We start from the raw sequence: 22,181 nt of genomic DNA on the forward strand, positions 1-22,181 counted from the left end.
CGTGTCCGTTTTGTCTTTTCAGAATGAAAGTGCCCTCGTGAAGGAGAAACAGCTGTCGGCCGAGCTTGCCAGCATCAGGGATGAAGTTGGTAAGTAGCGCCTTGAAAACGAGGCGTGGAGAGGATGCCCTTTCCCGATACCTGTGAACGTGTGAACAAGCAGTTACGTCTCGTGGACTAAGCCGGACCGCACCTGCCTGGACAGAGGTGTCTTGCCCCAGGCGGTGGCGGCCCCGCTGCAGCCTTGCCAATGGCCGTCGTTTTTGCGTCTCTGTGGAAATAAAGACCAGGTCCTGACGGTTCATGGCTTGGCTAGCCGGGGCTCGCGTCCGCTCCTCACAGATGGCGGCCTGGCCGTTCCTCTGCGCTGTGTGCTGTGAGCATGCCTCTCCGCCTAGGCTCCATCCAGCCCAGCTCGGGGGGTGACATGAAGCACACTGTGTAAGACACAGGTGTCCCGTGGCCGCCCGCCACTGCCACCCTGCCACGAAGTACTCTGTGACGTAGGTCAAGGTCGACAGCACAGGTGTGGGTGGTTTAAAAAGGCTGGGGCTCAAGTCAGAACTCCCAGTCTTCAGCTGATAGGATGGTAGCGTTCGGTCGGAACCATAGAGACCTCACAAGTGAGAGGACGATCCCCAGACCCTGGGCATGTCACGAGGGATGGGATTTCACTCGAGGTCAAAGACAGGCCAGGCATTTGCCGACTTGCCCTTCTCGAGCCGGTTTCCCCCTCAAGAACCTCTTCTGTCTCCCCGGGAAACAGCAAAGGCGGCAGAGGCCCGGCCCATTCACCCCCCTGGGCTGCTGCTCCCTTCTTCATGGTACGAGGTCCTCCCCCAACCAGTGCAGTTTGGGGGACAGCCCGCCATGTTGCTGGCGTGGCTCTCTCCAGGAGCCAGGGGGCAGGAACAGCCCCAGCCGTCCTGGGGGGGTGGCCCAGCGCGCCTTCCTCCAGGCCAGCCGTGCCTGTGGGCGTGGACCCTGAGGCCACCCCTCGCTGGGTAACCCGGCCCCAGGGACAGGCATGGGCAGTGTGGTGATGTCCTGACGTAGCTTACCCACCCCTGTTTTATTAACCTCACAAAAATCGCTGTTTCTTCACCGTGAATTTTGTGACCTTTTTTGGTCATTGAGAGAGGTCAGCGATGGCCTCTTCTCCCATCCAGGGGGCCCTTGTGGGAGAACAGTAGATAACAGCTCTCCTTCCCGGCCGCGGGGCCCCTCCACCTGCTCCCCACTCCTAGGAGGAGCCCCAGGGGTGACCCGGGTATGGGCTGAGGGCGGCCTGGCTGGGCAGCGGCGGCGGAGTTTGCGAGGGAAGCTCCCAAGCCGCTAAGGTCCACAGGCCGTGTGTGTCCTGTGACGCAGGCGAGTCCTTGGGCAGTTCCGAGGCGTCAGGTCCCAAGCGTGGGTTTCCGAGACAAATGACCCAGGTGTGAGTAGAGCCGGGTGGCTGAGCCCTCGGTCCCTCGGTCCCCTCCATAGGAAGGGACGTCGACTAAAGAAGATGCTGGCGAGAGGGTGCTCGGGAAAGCCGAGCGCGGCTCCGTCAGGTGCGTAGCCCCTGGCGTCCGAAAACGGGGCGAAAGCTTTCGCTTCAGGGGGAAAGTCCTCCCCAGAGGGATGTGTGCGCCCCCACGGCCACGCTTTGGATCGGGGAGGGCACCCCTGACCCAGCCGGGGAGACCGTGCCAAACCCGGGGTTGCGTCCCTCTGTCTTTCTGGAAGCTTCTGGCTGCAGCAGGCCCCGTGCAGGGATTACGCTGGGATTTTGTATTTAAGCCTTATTTCGTTTTTGCATGAGCGCTAAGAATAGTCACCTGCCCAGTGAGACAGCCAGCCACAGGGTGTGGGGGAGGGCGGAAGGCAGGCCCATTCGGCCCAGCAGGAGGCGGTCGGTGTTAAATTCTGAGGTCCAGAAATTCTAGGGTCTCGGCCCGCAGCACTCCCTTGACGGGGAAGAGAGTTGAGCTTGCAAACTGGAGCACGAGTGGTCAAATGGTCGTGTAGGAAGAGAGCTGGCCGCCCCTCCCTCCTGACCAGCAGCCTTTCGTCAGGCCTCTGGTCGGCCAGGTCTAACGGGGGCCACTGGAGTTGGGGGGGCCATCGAGGGCCTGGGCAAGGCGGAGGAGGCAGAATTCAGACCTGGAAGAAGCTGCAAAAAGTCAGAATGAAAGTTTAGGGGCGCTCACAGCAGCCGATCCCAGGACAGGGCTGGCCTGTCTCCCAGGACTCAAAATTACTGCGTAAACTTCTCACGTCCTTTAAAACGCTGCCCCGGATTCTTCCAGCATCTGCTCGTAAGTAGCCATCGGTTGCCACACCCACGCCCAGAAATTCAAGGCTTCGAGCATCGAGCCGGAGTCATTTCCCCGCAGTCCTCAGCCCCGGTTCGGCCTAGGATCCCCTGTGGTGCTTTTTAAAGCCCCGATGTCCAGGGCCTGCTCTAGGGCAACAGAATCGCAACATCTGAGGGTGAGGTCGAAGCGTTTTCTCGAATGCCCGAGGTGCTCCCTCAGTATAATGAATCTGAGCCTCAGCGGACTGCACTGAAGGAGCAGGGGTTTTTGACTCAGGTCGGGACAGGGAGGAGGCAGTAGGTTTCTGGGACAGGCCTGGAAAGGTGGGGTCCCGTCCCGGGGGGCTCCGGCTCCTAGGGAGAGAAGCCCAGGTGGGTGGGGAAAGGCTGCAGAAAGGGAAGATACAAAAGAAATTCCACCTGCCTTGAAATTGCGCGCGGGGTTGACCTGGCCCCTGGAGAAGAGGGGAGAAGAACCCCCTTTCCTCCTTCCTTCACCATTACCGTCAGGCCAGGCTGTCGGCCCCGAGTCAGCGCCCGCCAGCGTAGAGGGGCTTCGGGGCGCCAGCCACAGAAAGTAATCCCCCGGTGCGTCTGCCGACACGCCGTACACTTCCAATAGTTTCCCACATATGACTTCTCCAGTGGAGCCACTACAGAACCTTCTGGCATGTGTAGCTTGAATGGCGCCCCTTAGCCTCTGCTTGGATGTGTGTTGTCCCACGCTGAGTGAGAATCCCCGATTGTAACAGTTTTAAGTAGGAATTCGCTGGCAGTTGACTCACAGGTAAACACCGAGCGCGCCCCCAATGAGTGATGTTTGCCGACCCCGGATGGCAGGAGACTTTCCCACACCAACCACCACCCTCTGCTACCCACTGGGAGTCTAACACCTCCACCCCGACCCTGACTGTCCAGAGTGAGCGCAGATCCCATGGGTCAGGGCCAGACCCACAAGGCTGCCCACTTCAGATGCCAGCCTCAAGTCCCAGGGGCCACCTGGGTTCCTGACCTGGGCTGTCAATTCAGGGTTTCTCACAGCCCCCTCCGGTTCAATAAGTCACTATTATGACTCACAGAACTCAGGAAAACACTATGTACCTTCACCAGCTCGTCATAAAGGACCCAACTCAGGAACCGCCCATGGGAGATACATAGGGAGGGGTCCTTGGGGGGACGGGGTGTGGCGCCCCAATGTCCCCACGAGACGCTCACTCCGCCGGCACCTTGATGTGCTCCCCACACGAACGCCCCCCACAGAGCCTCTGCTCTAGAACTTTCATAACCTGACCGCCAGCTCCCCTTCCCCCGAGGTCAGAGGTCAGTGGGTGGGGACAAAATCTCCCACCCTTGAATCACCTGGCCTCTCTGGTGACTGCCCTGTCCCGAGGCTGTCTGGCCACCCCCATCCCGAAGTCACCCGATTAATATAAACTCCGGAGTGATGAAAGGAGCTCTTCCTCTCGAAAGCGTCTCATTCTAAAGTCACCCTCCAGGGACGATGGCTCTTGCCTTGTCTCTGGAGTTGGCCTTTACTGTGTCCATCCTCAGCAAGTCCAACCCCAGGCTGGGATGGTTCTGATCCGAGATGCAGCGAGTCACCAGAATCCACCATGTCCAGGAAAGGATGAGCAAAAAATGCTAGAAATAGGTTTAATATTTGTTCTTTTTAAAATCACATTTTAACATTTCCCAGAAAATGTACTTCTTAAAATGTGAGCTTAGATTTCTGTTTAGAGTGGCAGTCTCCAAGTTTGGAAGTCAAATACCGAATGCTCGAAGGGTCGCTCTTGCCATGTAAACACTGACATGGACGTGTAAGCTGTTCTTGCTAGAAGCAGGTTATTTCCTTTCGAGACCTTTGCTGTAGGTTGTTTACAGCATCAGGCTATGGTCCTCCATCTAACAGAGCCGCCTTGTTAGAAAAACTGAGCCTTAAAAAAATATGGATTAGATAAACTCCTTCGGACAGAAAAACACACAAAGCATATAGCTAGGTTCAGATGGAGCCCTCTGGCCTACACTCCCAGTGGGCCCTGGGGTTCTCCTAGCCGGACCAGAAGTCCCGTTGAGATGTTCCCGCAGACTTCAGCTGGACCGACAGGAACCCCACTACACGCCCCTGGCCGGGCTCCTTCCTCGGAGCTGCTCAAAGCTGCGACTGTCTAAATTTGGCGTGAAAGTGTATCTCACCTTTGAAGCTCTCAGTCGCTCCAGCTGTCCTCCGTCTGGCCTTACGCACCTGCCGCTGCCCCCAGGCCCCAGCGCCGAGGGTCAGAGCTGCCTTCCGCTTCCACACGTGCCCCCCGCCCCCGCCACCTCCCTTCCCCCGCTTCCTCTCCTGAGCCTGTTACAGCCTCTGCCCCAGCTGTTCCCGCCCCAAGCCAGGCCCGGGGGCTTTCGCCTTTCTGCCAGCTTCAGGCTGACTATGGACTTCGCTTTTTCCTTTCTACTGGACACTTTAAAAACACTTAGCACGAAATATAGCTTTAAAACAGAAAGCAGTGTCTAACAAAGCGATCATTCTGGACGCTCTCAGTATCGTACAGAAAGCTAAGTGGTTAAATTCACGTTTTGATTAAAGTCAGCCTTTAAAACAAAGCAAAAAAAAAAAAAAAAAAAACGATGTTTTCTACAATATAAAGAGATATTAATTCTGAAAGCTTTGGTATAAAGGCATGATATAAACCTAAGTTTGTAGCAGTATGCACTGAATTGTTATTTATTATGTTTTTAAGTCGCTAACTAGAATGGAATTTTCAGTTTATTCTCATTTATAAGTAGCAACCAATACCTACATACGCACAGCACTGTAAGTGTGTCTGTGAGACGATTTCACCTTTCGGGGTTATGTAAGGAAACTTGTCTTCTAATTTTAGGGACATAACCCCTTGTATTTCTGTAGCGCTGCGTACTTACCAAGCTCTGCCACACGACACCTTTTATGTCTCCATTCAGAGAACGTAATGAAGCAGGCGCTGGGATCCTTTGTAGGAGACTGAGCCTCAAACAGGCGGAGTTTCCCACGAGCGCACACCGGTGCGGGGCGCAGGTCCGGGGCTCCTCTGCACACTGCATGTCACTACGTCGTACGGCATCCCCAGCCCATCAAGTCTGGGGGGTGACTTCTAATTCAGCAATTTGAAAAGTCAGATAAACAAAGTAAAATACCTTCGCCCGCCCCTGAGTCTACATGACTTCCACGCGAGACCGTAAAAGGTGCCGGAATGACACTGTCCGAACAGAGAGTGCGGTTATATGACACCGTAGATGTTAGCCGATCCCGGACTAAGCCATCAGGGCTGGGCTCAGGGACAAGTGACCAACCCCCCAAACAGTGGCGGCTTAACCAGGGCAGGTTTTCCTTCCTCTCTCACGTGGAGGAAGCACCCGGAGGCAAGTGTGGGCCCACCACGGGGACCCAGGCTTCTGACAGCTCGCCGGCCCGCCCCCCGGAACCGTGGCCCTCCTCCTCACGGCCCAACGTGCGGCGCCCATCGCGGGGCGCCCAGCGCGCGGTGCCCCTGCAGTCATCACAGCTGCGTCCCAGGCAGCCGGAGGGCGGGAGGAGCAGGTCGGCTCCCCCTGGGGGAGAGTTTCCAGGAAAGACACCGCAGGTTCCAGCACATTGGCCAGGACCGAGCCACAAAGCAAACCCTGTCCGAAAGGAGACTGGGCCACGTGCCCTCGCCCGGCACCCTCGCCCGGCACCCTCGCCCAGGGAGGATGGGCATGGGGGCCGCTAGCAGCCTGTCTGTAGCGCCTGACTCGCCTCCGTCACCAACGTGGAGAAAATGGTCCCATCACACTGGGCGCGTGACAGCAGAGGCTCTGGCAGGGTGTTCGGCACAAACGCCCTGGGGGCTCGTTATGTGCACAGTCCCTTAAACTCTAGATTAGATTCTGCTACTTTCCTTCCTCTCGCAGCTTTAAAAAAGCCATTCAAAAAGCAACCAACTAAGAACACACCTCAGAAAAAAATAGTCTCGGGATCACGAAAATAATGCACGTTTTCTGATTTATAAGAATACCTTTTCTGGGCACACCAATTAAAAGACGGTTTGTTAGGTTGGATTTTTAAAAAGCGAGACACAGTTATACGTGCTGCCTGAAAGAAATCCACTTTAAATACGAAGGCAGGTCACCTAAAAGTAAAAGGATAGAAAAAAAGATACACAGCGTTAACACCAGTCGAAAGAAAATCAGTGTTTGTATTAATACTGCACAACGTAAACTTCAGACCGGTGATATTCCTGGGAGTGAAGGTGGCCATTGCACGGCGGTCCAGGAGTCCGTTCACTGAGACGGCATAGCAATACTGGACATCTGCGTTCCTAACGACAGAGCTTCAAGTCGTGTGACGCAAAGGCCGCTAGACCGGAAAAGAGAAACAGAGAGACCCGCGGTGTGGCCGGGGGCTTTGGCCCCCCTCTCTCGGGGTCTCAGCAAGCAGGCGGGAAATGGGCCCGTAAAAGCAGTGTCAGCCGACCTCGTCCGTGCGGCGGCGGCAGATTACACGTCGTTTCCAAAGGCACGTGGAACGTTGGACCATGTTTTGAGCCAGAAAACAAACCTCACGTAATACAAAGGAATTGAAATCATGCAAAATGTTTTGGATTATAACAAAATTAGACCATAAATCAATAATATGAAAATACCTGGAAAACTCCAGACGTTTGGAAGGTGAACAACATACTTTTAAAGACCACGTGGGGCATGTGACATTTTCTCTGATCAGCACATTCAGTTCTGATCGGAGTTGAATCTTCTTCACTTTGCTCGGCGACGTTGGCCGGGGGCGGGGGCGGGAGGGGCACGGCGTGTACCCCCACTGTCCCCGGCTCTGTGGCAGGGCGGCAGGGCGTGTCATGGTAAGTAAGGTTTGGTCCAGGAGGTCTAGTGTGCCGCGGAGACACCACTTCCAACATAGCGCTCTCTTTGCGAGGTGGGCGGCTCGGCGTGACTGGGCGATGTCAATGGCCGTGATTAGAGTTCCTTTCAGCAGATGTAATTCCCTGCAGTCATTTCTGTTTCTATCCCAAACAGGTGCTTACCCATGCACAGTAATATCAGAACTGCAGACTCCTTTAAATGTACCGGAGGCCGGGTTGGTTGCCATGGAAAGTACATCATCAGCTACAATTTCACAAAATTGCTGCTTTCTTCAGGACAATGATTTCTTCCATTTGGCAACAACGTACACTTATATATATATTTATAAAATCCTTTGACGTCTCCGCACATAGCAGATTCCAGTCATTTTATGTGGAGGTGTCTGTTTTCTGATCCTTTAAAATACTCCCTTATGAATAAGGATAATTCTGCTTTCTGATAGATATTTTTGTTACTATTTTTAAATCGGCGGGCTTGAGTGTTACCTCACCATACTTGACTGACAAGAATAACTCGGGATACCAGAGGCTGCCCCTAGCCTACCCTGGGGACAGGCAGCCTCTTGAGACTTGGGGTTGGCTGTCCCCACAAAGTGGCGACTCGCTAAGCCTAACGTTCGTAGTGGTGGAGGGTCCACGGCAGCCTTTCACGCGCCGTTCTGTTTGACCCTGGAGAAAGGGAAGGTCGGCGACGCCACCACCATTTTCACGATGGAGAAATCTCGGCGACGGAGAGTACACGCGAACCCCATGTCGCATGCCCGTGAGGACTGACAGAGCTGGGTTCTTACCTTGTCCCGGGTGGCCCTGCTGTGCCGCCTTCGAGCCGTACGGTCTCGGGAAGATCACAAAAAGCGAGAGAAACACATGATGTGGATCTAACCCCAGAATCACTGAGAGCTCCTTGCAGAGCATCCGTCTTAGACGACAGTCGCACGCACACTCCGCCGCCCTCTCCTCCCCGTGTGGGTTTCCCACGCACACAGATTCCGTCTCACTTTCCTTTGTATTTCGAGCCCCGGCCCGGGGCTGAGCACATCGAGTGTGGACCATTCACTGCTTCATTTTATAAACTTGACTGAACCCAGGAGACACACCTGTTAGTGTGCTGGGCGTAAAGGGCGTGCCACGGCCTCTGACCCCGGGAGGCACCTGCGTGTCGGAGAGACAGATGCCTGAGCAGTGTGCCGAGCAAGGTGCGGGGGTCTGGGAGTTCAGAGGACGGTTCGCAGCCCAGTCAGGGGTCCAGGAACGTCTCTTAGGGGCCCAACGGCTGAGCATGAAGGAAATGGGGGTGGGGGTCAGCGAGGAAGCGATTCTTCCACGCACCTGATCAGTTACAGAGAGAGCTCGAGTGGCGTCAGTGGCTTAGACTCTCCATTCGGAAATGGGAAAACCAGTGAGGACACTTGGTGTTCCACGCGCCGTCCCTTAGCAAGCGGAACGAGGCAAATGAGTCCGTGTTTACGGAAGTCTCTGGGTGACTCGCATAAAAAGTGGGGCCCGTGTTCGGGATGAAAGACTCAGATGGCTCTCACATCCAGGTGTGTTAACGCTGGATTCTTCTTGTCTCGCCGAATGCCTTTAGTTATTCTCATCCGCAGACCGTGTTCGTTCAAATAACCAGGGCCGTGTTTGGGTGCCGACAGATACAATCGATCTATTTGCTTAATTTGGTGGTTTACTCGGACAAAATAATATGCATATTGCAGTATGCATTTATGTAATATTCAGGTCACTCTTTCGGGCCAGAATTGCAGTTCTTTAGCCAAATGCGAGGTCTTTGGGAAGTTAATTTTGGGGCGGCAGATGGTAGCTAGACCAAGTCTGCACTGCAAGTCACCACGTAAAGACTCACGAGGTTTCAGTAACGACGAATCTGTTTCTGATCTCAGGGCTCCTTAACGCGACAATTTTCTTTAAAAAAAAAGAAAGAGCCCAGCTGGTGATGAGGAGCGTGGTCAGAGTCAGGTAATTGGAGTGACGGGCCCAGGCGGCAGACGAGCCAGCAGGGAGGCACACCTGTTCCCCTCGGTCCCCTCGGTGGGTTCACCATGGCACAGTTCTCTGGTCTGGCTGTCGAGGAAACACCTTTTAGCTACGTTTACTACAGCCTGATGTAGAAAACAAAAATACCAATTTATGAATTTATGATGAGAACTACATCTCCCAGGCAAAGAGATCTACCCAGAAGCTAGTCAGAAGGCTGCTTGGTGGGCCAGAGTCAGTCGTGTGCCGTAAATTACGATGGCGTCTCGCTGACATGGCCTTGGGCAGCCATCGGCATGGCGCTTGCTTTCCTGGAACCTTAATTCTTAGCCAGGGACCCCCATAGGAGGAGATGAGAGCCTATCAGAACCAGCTGGGGGCTTTTACCAGCTATCCAGACTTCTGCTTCCAGCCAAGACAGAGCAGCTAGCACCGGACTTGACATCCCACTGTGTGCAGCTGTGAGACAGACGGAACACACTGGGCGTTGCACACCACAGGCCTGTCGTGCTCGGGAAAAGGGGAACACACCGCAACCCGCACTAGCCCCGGCTTTCTGCCTGGGGCCACTTACCAGCCCGCAGCACGGAGAGGTCCGCCGGCCAATGGCCACCATCCCGCCAAAGGAGCAGATGGCAGAGTCCCAGGTCACTGCAGTGGGTGGACGCAGTGAGGCCGCGTGCCGCAGAGGCGTGAGCAGAGCAGAGCAGGGCCCCGGGAGTGCGCGGGGGTCCCCGGGGTCCTCAGATGGAGGCTGGGCTGTGCATGGGGAGGAGCTTTATCAGAGATGAGAAAGCTACAGTCCATGGACCCAGAGAGTCTGTCATCAAACGAGGGTGACAGAAATGAGTGAGCGGCCCTCTCCTGCAGCTGTCGGTGCTCGCTGCTGCTCCGGGCCCCTCGCCTGCCCATCTCCCGCCATCTCCCCGGCGACCTATCTGCTGCCATCGCGCTCCGGCCCCTGCCTAAGCCACTCCCTCCGCAATCCAGGTCCCCCGGGGATGGGGATGTCACCTAGGGATGGCACGTCAAGGAGGAGTCCAGCCGGGGAGAAAACCACGCTTTCAGCGCCGGCCGGATCTCCGCCAAGTCGATGGAGGAACTCGGGTACCACCAAGGGCCCGTACTTCACAAATGCCGTGGTGGCATTCTTCTCTGCTCCAGGGGACCCAGGGAGGGCCTCTCTGCATGTTGTCAGTCAGCACGAAAAGTAGGAGATCCAGGGCTGCTGCATTTTGACAGGCCCGGTGGCACGTTAATGATTCACGATGCCCCTGCCCTCCCCCTGGCTCATAGGCTGTGCTCTGCTCTGTGAAAGTGCGAAGTCTTAAAAGCATGAGACCTGGGGACACACCCTCGTTGCTGAATCTCCCCGGTGACGCGGGGCCAGGTGGACAGGCGCGTCTCCCCACAGGTGTGTAAGTGGTTTGTGGAGGTAACGCGAGATCTGGCCGCGGTAAGAGAATCATCTTTTCTAGCGGCCAGCGGTTTTGGACGCCACGTGACATGACAGAAAGGCCTCTGATCGCGGCAGCGTTTTAAAGGGAGCTGTCGATTTACTTACCTGTGGCTCACAGTTTGGGAACAGCCCGCTCACTGACGACCACATACAAGAGGCTGCAAGGTCCTCAAATAGATGTCATAACGAGTGGCGCTGAAGGCCACCCTTTCACATAAGGGCGATATAATTAACTCTTACCATGCACTGAATCCCAAACGTCAGGATTTCAGGATAAGGAAGGTCAGAAGGAGTGGGGGGGAAGAAGGGAAAGCCCGGGAAGGGCAGTGGTCAGGTGACCATGGAAAGGAGGGAGACAGAGCGGGACCGGAGTGACTGGTGTCCTGGTGAGACGGGAAAGGGAGGGAAGGGTGTGCGCACCCAGGGGCCCGTGAGGACAGCGGGAGAGACGGTCGGTCGTCCACAAGGCAGCAGAGAGGCCTCAGCAGAAAGCCACCTGGCCAGCACCGGACTCCAGACCCAGGCAAGACGACTCTGCTGTTTAAGCCCCAAGTCTGTGGGGAGAGCCACAGCTGCCCCGGCTGGCTGGCCAGGCACTCGGCGCGGGCTGCCTCCCGCTCTCTGTTCTAGAATTCTCTAGCTGTTTTACTGTGATCCGGGTCACCAAGAAGAGTTTCTCTTACGTCCACAGTCTGCTAAAGAAGACAGGGAGGGGCGTACCATTTTTTAAATATTATGATTTCCACCCTGAACGGACTCCTAAAGAGCTTCACCCAAGAGAGAAAAGGCGCTTCTTCAGAGTCACTTTCTGCAGTGACACGAAACAGAGAGAAGAAACGGATACGAAAATCCCAGCGCGTTTACAGTTCCTCTCTCGTGACATATACTTTGTGCCATTTTTATATTAAGTGCAAGGTTGGGCGTTTCGGCAAATGGGTAATGACTGATCCCGTGTGTGAAGATAATGGCGATGCTTCTAAGTCACTCCCTTCTTGGTCTGAGATGAGAAAAATACACGGATGATTGACGGGGACAAAGGAGGAATGAGGAGATGGGATTAAGAGGGTGGTTATAATTGTAAGTTTTGAAAAGGAAAAAGCACCGCTGTCTGCTTGAGAGCTAATAACACTACTGCCCATAAAGAGGACGCGGCTTCGTGGGCTTCGCAGGAGCTTCTCGCTGCCTTTCCCCCAGGTTAATTTCGGCTTGCAGGGTTTTAAAAGCATCGCTCGGCGCCAGCTCGTCTGAATGCTAGCTGCGGGGATGCTGAAGGCCTGGGCCTCGGCCCAGCCCGTCATGGCCCCCTGTGGGCTCGGCCCGGCCCGTTGTGGTCCCCTGTGGGCTCGGCCCGGCCCGTCGTGGCCCCCTGTGGGCTCGGCCCAGCCCGTCGTGGCTCCCTGTGGGCACACCGAGCATTTACTTCTCTCACTATTTTGCTTTCTGTCCTGTGAAAAAAAATGGCATCAAAAAGATGGCCCTGTAATCTGATCTGAAGTATCCGTTACACGAATCGTGCAAGTGACGTCGTCCCCACGTTTAGAAGGAGCTCTCAGAAAACTCCGAGGAACGGTTACATGGAAGCCCCAGGGCATCTACGTTCCGCCCGTGGCCTAGGGAATGTCCATCTCCCCAGACCCTTCCGGCATCATCTGCGCTGCGCTCCAGCCGCCAGCAGAGGGAGCCTCTGATAACCCGCAGGTAGCTCTCTCACCCGGCTGAAAACTGCCCAGGGCCTCTCTGCCCTTGCCAGGTACAACCCCGACCCCTTCCTGGGGCCCGCGGGCCCGCGTGGTCTGACCCCGCCCCCCTCCACTCGAGTGGCCGGCTTCCCGTCCTCACGCAGGCCGGAATCGTGCCCATCTGTGGACTCTCGGCCTGCCTGTCCGACCTATGACTCGCTCCCTGTCCACCGGCGGGGGAGACGCGACCCAGCACAGTGAGCGCCCGCAGGGTGACATGCCAGCGCCTCGCCTGGCCTCTGAGGCAGCAGAACCCGGCTCGGGATGGCAGCTCCCACCTCGGGCTGCAGGGCTGGGGAGCGGCCTGGGCGCCCGTCCGCTCGGTGGGGCCAGTCCCACTGCTCGGTGGCCTTGGGTCACTTACTCATCCTCTCTCAGCCCCCACCTGCTCCTTGCAAATGGACATCTAGTAGGGCGACAGTGGGTAACAGTACCTGTCCAGGTGAGGCAAGGTGTGTCAGGTGCTTGGCGCCCAGGAAGCACTGTGAACGTGAGCTGCCGTTTCTACGGCGTGAGCTCCCCTCTCGTCACCGGGCCCTGGCGGTGCCGCGTGGACCTGTGAGGATGACTCCCTACCTCCATCCTCCCATTTCTAGGCTCCTTTCATACTGCATTCTCAGTCCTTTCTTGACAATGTCACCCAAAGAAGGCCTTAAGAAAGAGACAGAGAGAGTAGGGGGCGGACCGTGTGGCCAGGACCCCAGCAGCGTGTTTCAGGAGAGACTGGCCCCCTTCGCTCCCCACATGTCCCTGCGATCCGACAAGTTTGGACCGAGGCATTTGTCACCGGAGGGCGTTTTCCAAGCGTTATGGCTCCCCCTAGTGGACACCGATTGGTTAGCGTCACAGCCGTCAAAAAAAGTAAAAAAAAAAAAAAAAAAAGCTTCATAGCATCAAGATGCTCACAGTTAAATGTTTGACAGTGAGGGCGTTATAGGACACCGACCAGAGCGTGTCAGGTGGCCGTCAACATGTCAGACAGGGAGACGTCCAAAGTTCCTGGCTGCGTATTAAGAATTCACGGCAACAGCTACGAAGGGATTGTGCAGTTGAAAATTCCATTTTCTTAGTTCGGTGAGATCACGGGTAACTTTTAGGTTACGTTGTTTCCTTGAGGGTTAATTTTCCCTTTCATTTACTCTCATCTCCCAAGGAAACAGCTTAACCTTTCAGCCATCGTGGGGCCTCCTGCAGTCCGTGCGGGCAGCGGTGGCTGGGTTGGGTAGCTCGGGCTGTAGCGAAGGACCCCAGGCAGGGGCTTCGATGACGACGCTTTCTTTTCTCTCAGCCCTGGAGACCAGAAGTCCCAGGTCCAGGAGTCGGCAGGGTTGGGTTCTTCTGGGCCGCTCTCCTCGGCTGGCGGACGGTCCCTTGTCCCTGGGCCCTTGCGTGGTCTGCACCTGTGTGTCTTTCTCCTGATCTCCTCTTGTAAAGACACCAGTCCTGTTGGGCGAGGATCCACTCTGGTGACCTCATTTTAACTTCATTCGCTCCGTAAAAATCCAGGCTCCGAGAGCCGTCCCTTTCTGAGGTCCCGGGGGTTAGAACTTCGACATAGACATTCCGGGGGGGTAGACACCATTCAGCTCTTGACGGTGACTGTGATAATGGCGCCACTTAGTCGTATATATATACAGTATCACGTCATCATATTCAGATGACTTGTTTCGTAACCGTCGTATCGAAAGCACGCTCCGGGGCACGAAAGGCAACACGATACTAATCCTTAAGCTTGTCTCGTGAGCCAGAGGCCAGATCCTTGGCTATAGTTCATGTCTAGTACCATCACCACCAAACTTGCTGCCACGTTGGCAAACCAGTAAAAAAGTTATAATCGCCGAGGAGGCATTGGGGGGAACTATTTTAAGAAAATTGGGCTTATTGAGTTTTCCCGCCTGTCACATGATCTAGGAACTGCGGTGGAGATTAAGCTTGTTTCACAAACAGTTCCCCGGTAATTTCCCTCCGCCGGTATTTCCACATCATACCGCACACATTAGACATAGTCACACACACAGGCACGTAGATGCTCAAGTGTTTAAATGGCACAACAGGTTCCAATCCTGCTTTTGCGTTTCAAACTCATGCTCATGAATCAGGAATGTTACATTCTCTTGGCCAATCGCAATCCTGTTACTTTACACACGATATTCTCGGCGTCAAGTTCTAGGGACTTACTAGTGCGGTGTTGGCCTCTCACCGCTGTGTACCCCATGTTTGCACATGAGGAGAAAAGAAAGAAAGAATGAACGAAAGAGTCCCGACGTTGTGTCATGCTATTTAATTAGCTTCCAAGAATCTCTGTCTGCAAAATGCCCGAAGAGACGCATGTTTGGAAGACTTAGCAGAGGCGAGAGGACATTCATTTCTTGAGGGTCTCCGCCATTAGCGCTTTCCCTTGGGGCCACAGCTGCCCTTCTCGCCCCGCGTCTGCTGCAGGCCTAGGGCTCACAGCACAGGGTTATCGGACAGGTCTCAGCATCACCCCTCTCGTCCGCGGTGGCAATCGAGGATTTGGGGACTGGAGCTGTATGTGGAAAGCGGGACCACCTTGCCACTTCTTAGACAGCAAAACCGAGGCATAGCTCCTGATTTATTTAAGGCGGCCGTGGTCTCTGAGCCCCCAGACAGAGTGCCAGGCCCAGGGATCATCCCGCCGCTAACGGAAATAAACCAAAAGTAAGGAAAAGGAGTCAAAGCATTTCTGACCACCAGCTGCCATTCTCCTTAATCATGGCAATAATCTAAAAAAACGTTTTCGCTCAGAAAGCATGCAAACACACACTAGGATTTTATTAAATACCTGTTTTGCAGGTGTTCATCGGTTAGTAAGTTCCCTAACTTAAGCCCACAAGCTCAGGAAGGAAGAGACAGAAATATAGACACATTTCCCTGACAAAGGGAATTATGCAAGCATGCTATTTCTGCCCCTTGCCTTTTTTGGTTCAACAATGTACTAGAGATTTCATTCCATGATAGCACAAAAAGATTTACCTTCTGTGTTTTTTACTGGTTGGCTATATCCCATTATATGTAGGATTTGCCATCTTTGTGTATTGGATTCATTGTTTAACGAGCCCCCAAATATTACGTAAGGCAAATCACGCCCTCTCCCTCCACCGCGGTCTGTGTACTTGTGAAACTGCAGTAACAGCTCCGTGTCGTTTAGTGTTTTTCTGTGGTGTAACTGATTCTTTTTTTATTCACCTCTTTTTCGTTTTCATCTGTCTTATTCTATCTGCACAAGCTGTATAGTCAATTTATTGCCTTAATTTTCTGGAGTTACAGATACTGTTATTAGCACATAAAACTCAAATGAAAATAATAAAAATTGCTCATCATTTATTTTCTTCGAATAGCACTTTCCTTTGAAGTGCTTTTCCACACATAGCTCCAAGCCCCAAATTCTTCTAAAAGTACTGTTCTGCGTGGGGGAAACATTTATTTGAGCTTTACGTGCTTGGTATATCTCTGGTTAAGAAACAGGAAGAATGATTCTCAGGTTCTACATATAACCGTGTGTGTGTGTGTGTGTGTGTGTGTGTGCGCGCGCAAAACTCCATAGCAATGAGATTTTCATTTTTATTTTGCTATCCTATATCTTCACCATTGTTACACAGAGTTTTAAAATCATAACCTGAGCTTTCCTCCTATAAAAACATCCTAAATTCACGCTCTGAGATATTTCCCAGGCATGTTATTTTTTTCCAAGTTTTCTCTCTTTTAGTTGTAAAAACTGTGTGACATAATTCACGTGTGATACGACTCGCCCGTTTTCCGGTGTGCCAGCTCAGGGGTTTTAGCATAGTCACGGAGCAGTGGAACGGTTGCTACCTCTATCTTAGAATGCTTTAGAAGCCCCCCAAAAAGAAACCATGTACTCTTCAGCTGTCACCCCATAACGCTCCCTCCCCTATCATTTACGCTTCGAAATTCGCACCCTCCAGAGCGGCTCAGCACACACACTCCCGCCCGGGGCCCAGCGAACGCCAGTCTCCTCAGACCCTTCCGGCCTCACCCGAGCATCTCCTTTCGACCAGCCTAACGCGTGAAGCAGCGTGTCTTGCTTCAAGCTGCGCAGACCTGGCCGGGGCAGTGCTGACCATTTGTCCGCGCGTGGCCAGGACACGCGCGTCTCCTCTCCGAGCACCGCTGGGCAGACCTAGTTCAAGTGCGAGCAGACGTGTTGCTGTCATGGCTCGATGTCGACCCCAGCGCCCGGTGCGTCAAGATCCCCGTGAAGAAGGCTAACCCGACTACAGAAACGAAGTGCCCTCCAAAGGGGCCCCGTGCCCAGACGCCCGCCCCACGGTGCACTACCTGGGGCTCCCCAGTCATCCCCAGCAGCACCCACATTCCCTTCTTGTCTGTAGGGTGCCCCTGCCTTCCCCCGACTGGGTCAAATTACCGCTCATCTGTTTGTCTCCGTTTGATTTTGTCTGTCAGCCACTCTTTTCTGAATGGATATTCCATGGTCTTCGTTCTATTCTCTTAAAATCCATCATCCCAGGGGGAACCTGTCTTTATAGTAGACAGGTCTGCGGGTCGTGACCGCATTTCCCACCAGCCAAAGTCCCTGGGGACATGCCCCGTACCACTGCCACGAGGCCTGAGCCGCTCTGGCCTGTGGTTACTGTTGGGCTCTTTCGTAGGGACCGTGATCAGGTAGGGGAGGACGCTCGACCTGTCCCCAGCGCGACCTCACACCAAGTCCCAGAAAACCTCGGACCGGGCCTGCTAGTCACGCTCGTGTTTACTAGGAAGCCAGCGAGCCCAGTGCCCTCCCCGCAGTGTGCCCCTGACATGCACCCCGCCTCGAAGGTCTGTTAGCAACACGCCCAGCATGTGTGACGCCCAAGCCAGATCGTTTGTAACGCTCCGTCCCCTGAACCACAAAAGCATTTTCAGTGTAAGCTAGCAGTAATCAGTGATATGCATGATTTTCCTGACCCACCACATAAACAATCAAAAAGAAACACCTTTCCATTTTAAAGATTATTCAGACTCATCAATATTCCAAAGAGGAGAGCACAGCCTCACTTCTGTGATCGTCCTGCCAAACACGCACCTGGTGCTAAATGACACACGTGTCCCGAATCTAATAATGAGAAACCGTCAGACACACCTCAATGAGAGACATTCCGTAAGGCGCCGACCTGTCTGCCATCCTTAAAAGTGTCCAGCACCTGAAGTCAAGGAAGGCTGAGGAAATAAATGTCTCGGACGAAAGGGAATAAGGAGATGGGACCGCTGAGCACCGCTGGTGACTCAGAACCGGGTCCCGTTTCTGGAAAGGGCACTCCGTGGCGAGGTTTAGACAGCTCTGAGCATTGGGTGGCGCTGTGGGCTCGACACTGAGCGCCTGGCTTTGATGCCTGCACCGCGGTTTGGCAGGAGACGGTCCTCGCTGGCAGGGGACGTGCGCCAAGGACCTTGGGGTTGATGGGCGGCAGGTCAGCATCTCGTTCCAAAACGGTTCAGGAGGGATGTCATCTGTGTGATGTCCTTCTACAGGACTTCCAACTTTTCTCCATTTCTGGTTTTTGTTTTTTTTAAATACACAAGTTATTTTTAAAAACCTCAGCAGTAACCGTAGCAATCGTTTAGAACTTAGACACCCACGAAAGACTGTTTGGAATAATTTTTCACCCGCATTTTTAGAATCACTGGCACAGGGGGCAATAAAAAGCAGAGGGCTTTTCAAGTCGGTGTGGCTGTGGCTTTGGGGTTCTCCGCACCCCCTTACCGCCTCCACCCGGGGGCGCCGCGCCCACCGCCCACGCTTGGCACCCTCGTCACACTGGCAGGTGCTGCCGACATCTGCTCCATAAGGCACCAGAATCCCCCCGCCCCCCACAAAAGGAGCGAGGACAGGGGACACTGGGAGGATCGAAGTCCCAGACCAAGAAGTCACTAGGGACAGTGCAGGCTGCTGGGCTGGCCAGATTTTTACACCCTGTTCTCACAGGGCCGGCGCCTACGCCATAGCCGGCCAAGCCAACGCTCATTTCTCCAGGGCAAAAAAAAAAAAAAAAAAAAAGCTTTGAACCATCCCTCATGCTAATGAACAAACGCTCTTAGGGCCCTTGAATCAACCGCCTCTTTAGGGCGGGATCCGGTTGATGGGGCGTTTGGAAAGCTGTCTCCCCACCGTGGGTGTGTGCTTCTGATCCTAACCATGTCCCCAGGGTCCATCGTGAGCCCGCCCATGTCCTCGCGCCCTCGTTTTTAAGGTAAACGATGCACAGAGCAGAGCGCATCGCGGGCCCCCGCTCGCGTCTGCCCCTGGACGTCTGTGCCCAGGCTGAGCCCGTGAGCAGCCCCGCTTGACTCAAACGCGGGGGACTGTCAAGATGTCAAGATGCATTTCTCCCCTTGGGAGTGGTTTGCCGCTGAGAAGGGTCTTGCAAACGGAAGCAGTCTGCCCTTGTCCACGGCCCAGGGGACACCCAGGTGCAGCAGCTCCTGTCCTTGGCTCACGCCCTGCTGGCAGCCTGGGAAGCGAACCAGGATGGGCAGGGTGGGTGCCCATGCGAGGGGGCACTGCGTGCTTACTGGGCAGCCTCGGCCCCCCGAGAGTGAACCCGCAGTTCCTCGAAGACCTCCATCTCCCCTCTCAGGCCTGGGGAGGACAGCGCTGGAAGCAGCGGCCAGCGCTGTCCTCCCGGCCCTGCCCCAGCTCCCAGATGGGGGGGAGGGTCAGGGTGCACTGTGAGCCGTTCGCAGGGGCGGGGGGGCTGCTGCCCGACCCGGGGTGCGCTGGGAGCGTGCATGCCTCTTGAACAAACACCCAGTGTTTCTGGGCCCGCGGGACCCCCTGCTCCAGCAGGGGACACAGGGGCCGGCGACCAGAAAGCGCACGCCTGCCTCGCAGCTCTGTCTGCCCACGGGCTGCCGTGGGGTCCAGAGAGGAAGAGGGAAAAGCCCCGTGGCCGAGCGCGGCGCTCCCCCGAAGCGGCGGGTCGTGCCGGTCGCGAGGCCGTGCCGCTGATCTCGGCGCTGCCCCGTGGGCGCTCCGGGCCCCGGTTCTCACGCAGATGCTGTTGTCGCCCGCAGCCTGCAGCACGGCGAGGTGCGAGAAGGTGCAGAAGGAGAAGGAGGAGCTGCAGCGGCGCCTGGAGGACGAGGTGCGCGCGCTGGCGGCGCAGCAGCGCGCGGCGCTGCGGGACCTGCGCGAGCGGCTGCAGCGCCAGTTCCAGGCGGAGGCGGCGCGGCTGCAGGAGGAGCACGGCGCGCAGCTGCTGCGCATGCGCCGCCGCCACCAGCAGCAGGTGAGGCGCGCGCCGCCCACCCCGCAGCTGAGCTGCCGGCCGCGTTCCTTCCTCTGTCGCCTTCCGTCCTCCCCCTGGTCCTCCCAGGCACACTCCCACTTCCTGCCCGGAAGGCTGTCCCTCCAGACACCCCATGGCCCTCTGTCCCCCCCTTCCAGACGTCTCTCAGATGTCGCATTCCCGGCCAGGTGCATCCCCCTGTCTCGGGGCACGGCCCCTCCCCCACCGCACACACTCCCTGCCCCGCATCCTGCTCTGGTTTCTCCTCGCGCTTACAGCGGGCGACTCGTCACGCTTTCACTTTGGTTCCCCGAGTTATCGCCGCGTATTCCGCGAGGGCGGCGGGCACCTGTGCGCCAGGCGCTGGGCGCGACCCTTTCCCCCTCCGGACTCGTCTAATCCTCACGCCCACCCTACAAGGTGGGCGTCATCGCCATCCCCACTTTACGTCTGACAAAGCGGAGACGGGGAGGTCGAGTCACTGGCCAGAATTCACGGAGCCCGTGACGGAAAAGCCAAGTTAGATGCAGCCCGGCTCCAGGCCACGAGGTTGGAACTGTCCGCCAGGTTTACTGCTGGAGAGTGACTCTCGGGGAGCCCGTCGGGGTGACAGCGGGCGGGAGAGGGGCTGCCCTGTCGGCCACCAGGGCAGGCCCCAGCGAGAGACCGCGAGCCTGCTCTGCTGCGGTGAGACCTCCGTCTGCTCCTTTTCCGCTCTTCTCTCTAAGTCCCCACGCCCGATGCCTCAAGACCCGCCTCCTAACCGGCGTGGGTCTCCTCACGGCCTCCTACGAGGTCCCTAAGATAAACTGGCGCTTGCAAAGAGCACATCCACTCTCGGGCCAGCGCAGGTGGCCTTTCGCCACCGCGATCATTTGGGCCGCTCCCCGGGGACTGCTGCGACCGTCCCAGAGGCTGTGACGCAAGAGCAGATTCCGATAGCAATAAGCACGTCTGCCGTAGCTGAAACTCTCTCGGTCGCCGCTTCTCCCACTCAGCATCTCGGGCCGGTCGTCCTCCTTTTCCAGAGGCCGGAAAGCAGACACACCTGCCGGCTTGAGGTGGTTCAGCCTGAGAGACCAGGGGACAGGATAGGCTACAGGTGAAGTTACAGGTGACGTGACCTGCTGGGGCTGCTGACAGCAGAAACGGACCCGCGGCGTCGCGGCTCGCGGCTGCCCGGTCCGTGCCTCTCGCCGGCGTCGGGGCCCCTCGCCCCGCCTCCCGCCTGGTGCGGACTTCAGCCTGCCCTGCGCCTCTGTGTCCTGGGCCATTCGTTCTCGCCTCTACGCAGAGAGCGTGTTTGTGGCCAGGGTCACCGAGACGTCAGGACTGACATCTGGGCTGGTTGGGAAGGTGCCAGGAGGTGCTGGGGGCCAGGAGGTGGCTGCCCGGCCGGAGGACACGCTGCTGGGGGCCCTCTGAGAAGGCTCAGGTATGGGGATCACATCTGGAAACCAGGGGCTGAGGCCCTGCTGGGCGGAGCCTGTCCACAAGTGAGTGGGGCCTGGGCAGAAGGCACCCCCACCCCGGCCTCGGGGTGCAGAAGCTGGCACTGGAGGTGGGCTCGCACCTGGCCGGAAGCCGGGACACGGCACCTCCCGGGGTGTTATGTCCCGGGAGGGTTGGAAGGGCAGCGGGCTGCGTGGAGAACGGGTTACTGCGCTCGGGGAAGAAGGGCCCTGTCTCCTGAGGCCCTGAGTTCGGTTCTCCCAGGATCTTTACGTCGGCTAAAGTGATTCGCTCACATTCATTCACATGTGCCAAGAATACTTAGGGGACGCCCACCGCCCACGTCCACGAGCGTCCTGCCGGCATGCGGACAGAGACACCACAGCGTATAAAACGGGGGCTTACTCGTCACCCCGTCTCCGGCGATGACCACGGGACATCCCCGAGGAAGCGCAGAGAAGCTCCGTTGCAGATGACGTGTGTCGGAAGTGAGAGCTTGCCTCCGGCCGTGAGGACAAAGGAACCTCGCCTTGTGTTTGTGCCCCCCTTGCCCTAGAAGCCCCTCGGTTCGGGGCATGGGTGATGTAAGCCGGCTGTGCGCTGGGCTCCGGCGGGGGCGGGGAGAGGCAGCGTGTGCGCTTGGCACCCGGGCGCGTGCAGGTGGGGTCGGCGCTCGCCCGCTCGGCGGGGAGGAGGCCCAGCGTGCCCGCCGTCCGGCCCCCTCTGCACACTCGCTTTCCTCCTCTGGAACAGCTGCACTCGGCCACGCTGACTCCACGGACAGTGACAGCTCTGTCCTTCTGAGACCTAAAAATCAAGGTCACCCATCTCTCCGTGCCCAGTGTCCCAGGCCAGCAGCGGGGAGGCTGCCTCAGCACCCCCACACAGGACTTCCTGCGGCTTTGCTCAGACGGGGGACCCCCCATGCCGGGGCAGGCTGCAGCCTCTCCCCTGGGCGACAGACCCAGCTGTCCACTCACCTGGGGGTGGGGGTCATAGGCTGACCCTCCTGCCTGCACGTGGGGATCCCTTGTGAAAACGCCCTCCTGGGCCTCACCCCATGCTAACCGAAGCAGAA

At 56.4% G+C, this 22,181-nt stretch overlaps 1 protein-coding gene across 5 annotated transcripts in view; it reads left to right on the top strand.

Moving 5' to 3' along the window:
• MTUS2 (microtubule associated scaffold protein 2) overlaps positions 1-22,181 on the top strand; it is a 367,564-nt gene that overhangs the window by 331,741 nt on the left and 13,642 nt on the right. For all 5 annotated transcript variants that reach the window (XM_036228402.1, XM_036228401.1, XM_036228400.1 and 2 more), the window contains 2 exons: positions 23-89; positions 19,437-19,651. In XM_036228402.1, coding sequence (XP_036084295.1) covers positions 23-89; positions 19,437-19,651 — 282 coding nt within the window. The remainder of the gene's footprint in view (positions 1-22; positions 90-19,436; positions 19,652-22,181) is intronic.

This window comes from Rousettus aegyptiacus, unplaced genomic scaffold, assembly GCF_014176215.1.
Source record: "Rousettus aegyptiacus isolate mRouAeg1 unplaced genomic scaffold, mRouAeg1.p scaffold_m13_p_11, whole genome shotgun sequence".
In the NCBI taxonomy this organism is placed as follows: Eukaryota; Metazoa; Chordata; class Mammalia; order Chiroptera; family Pteropodidae; genus Rousettus; species Rousettus aegyptiacus.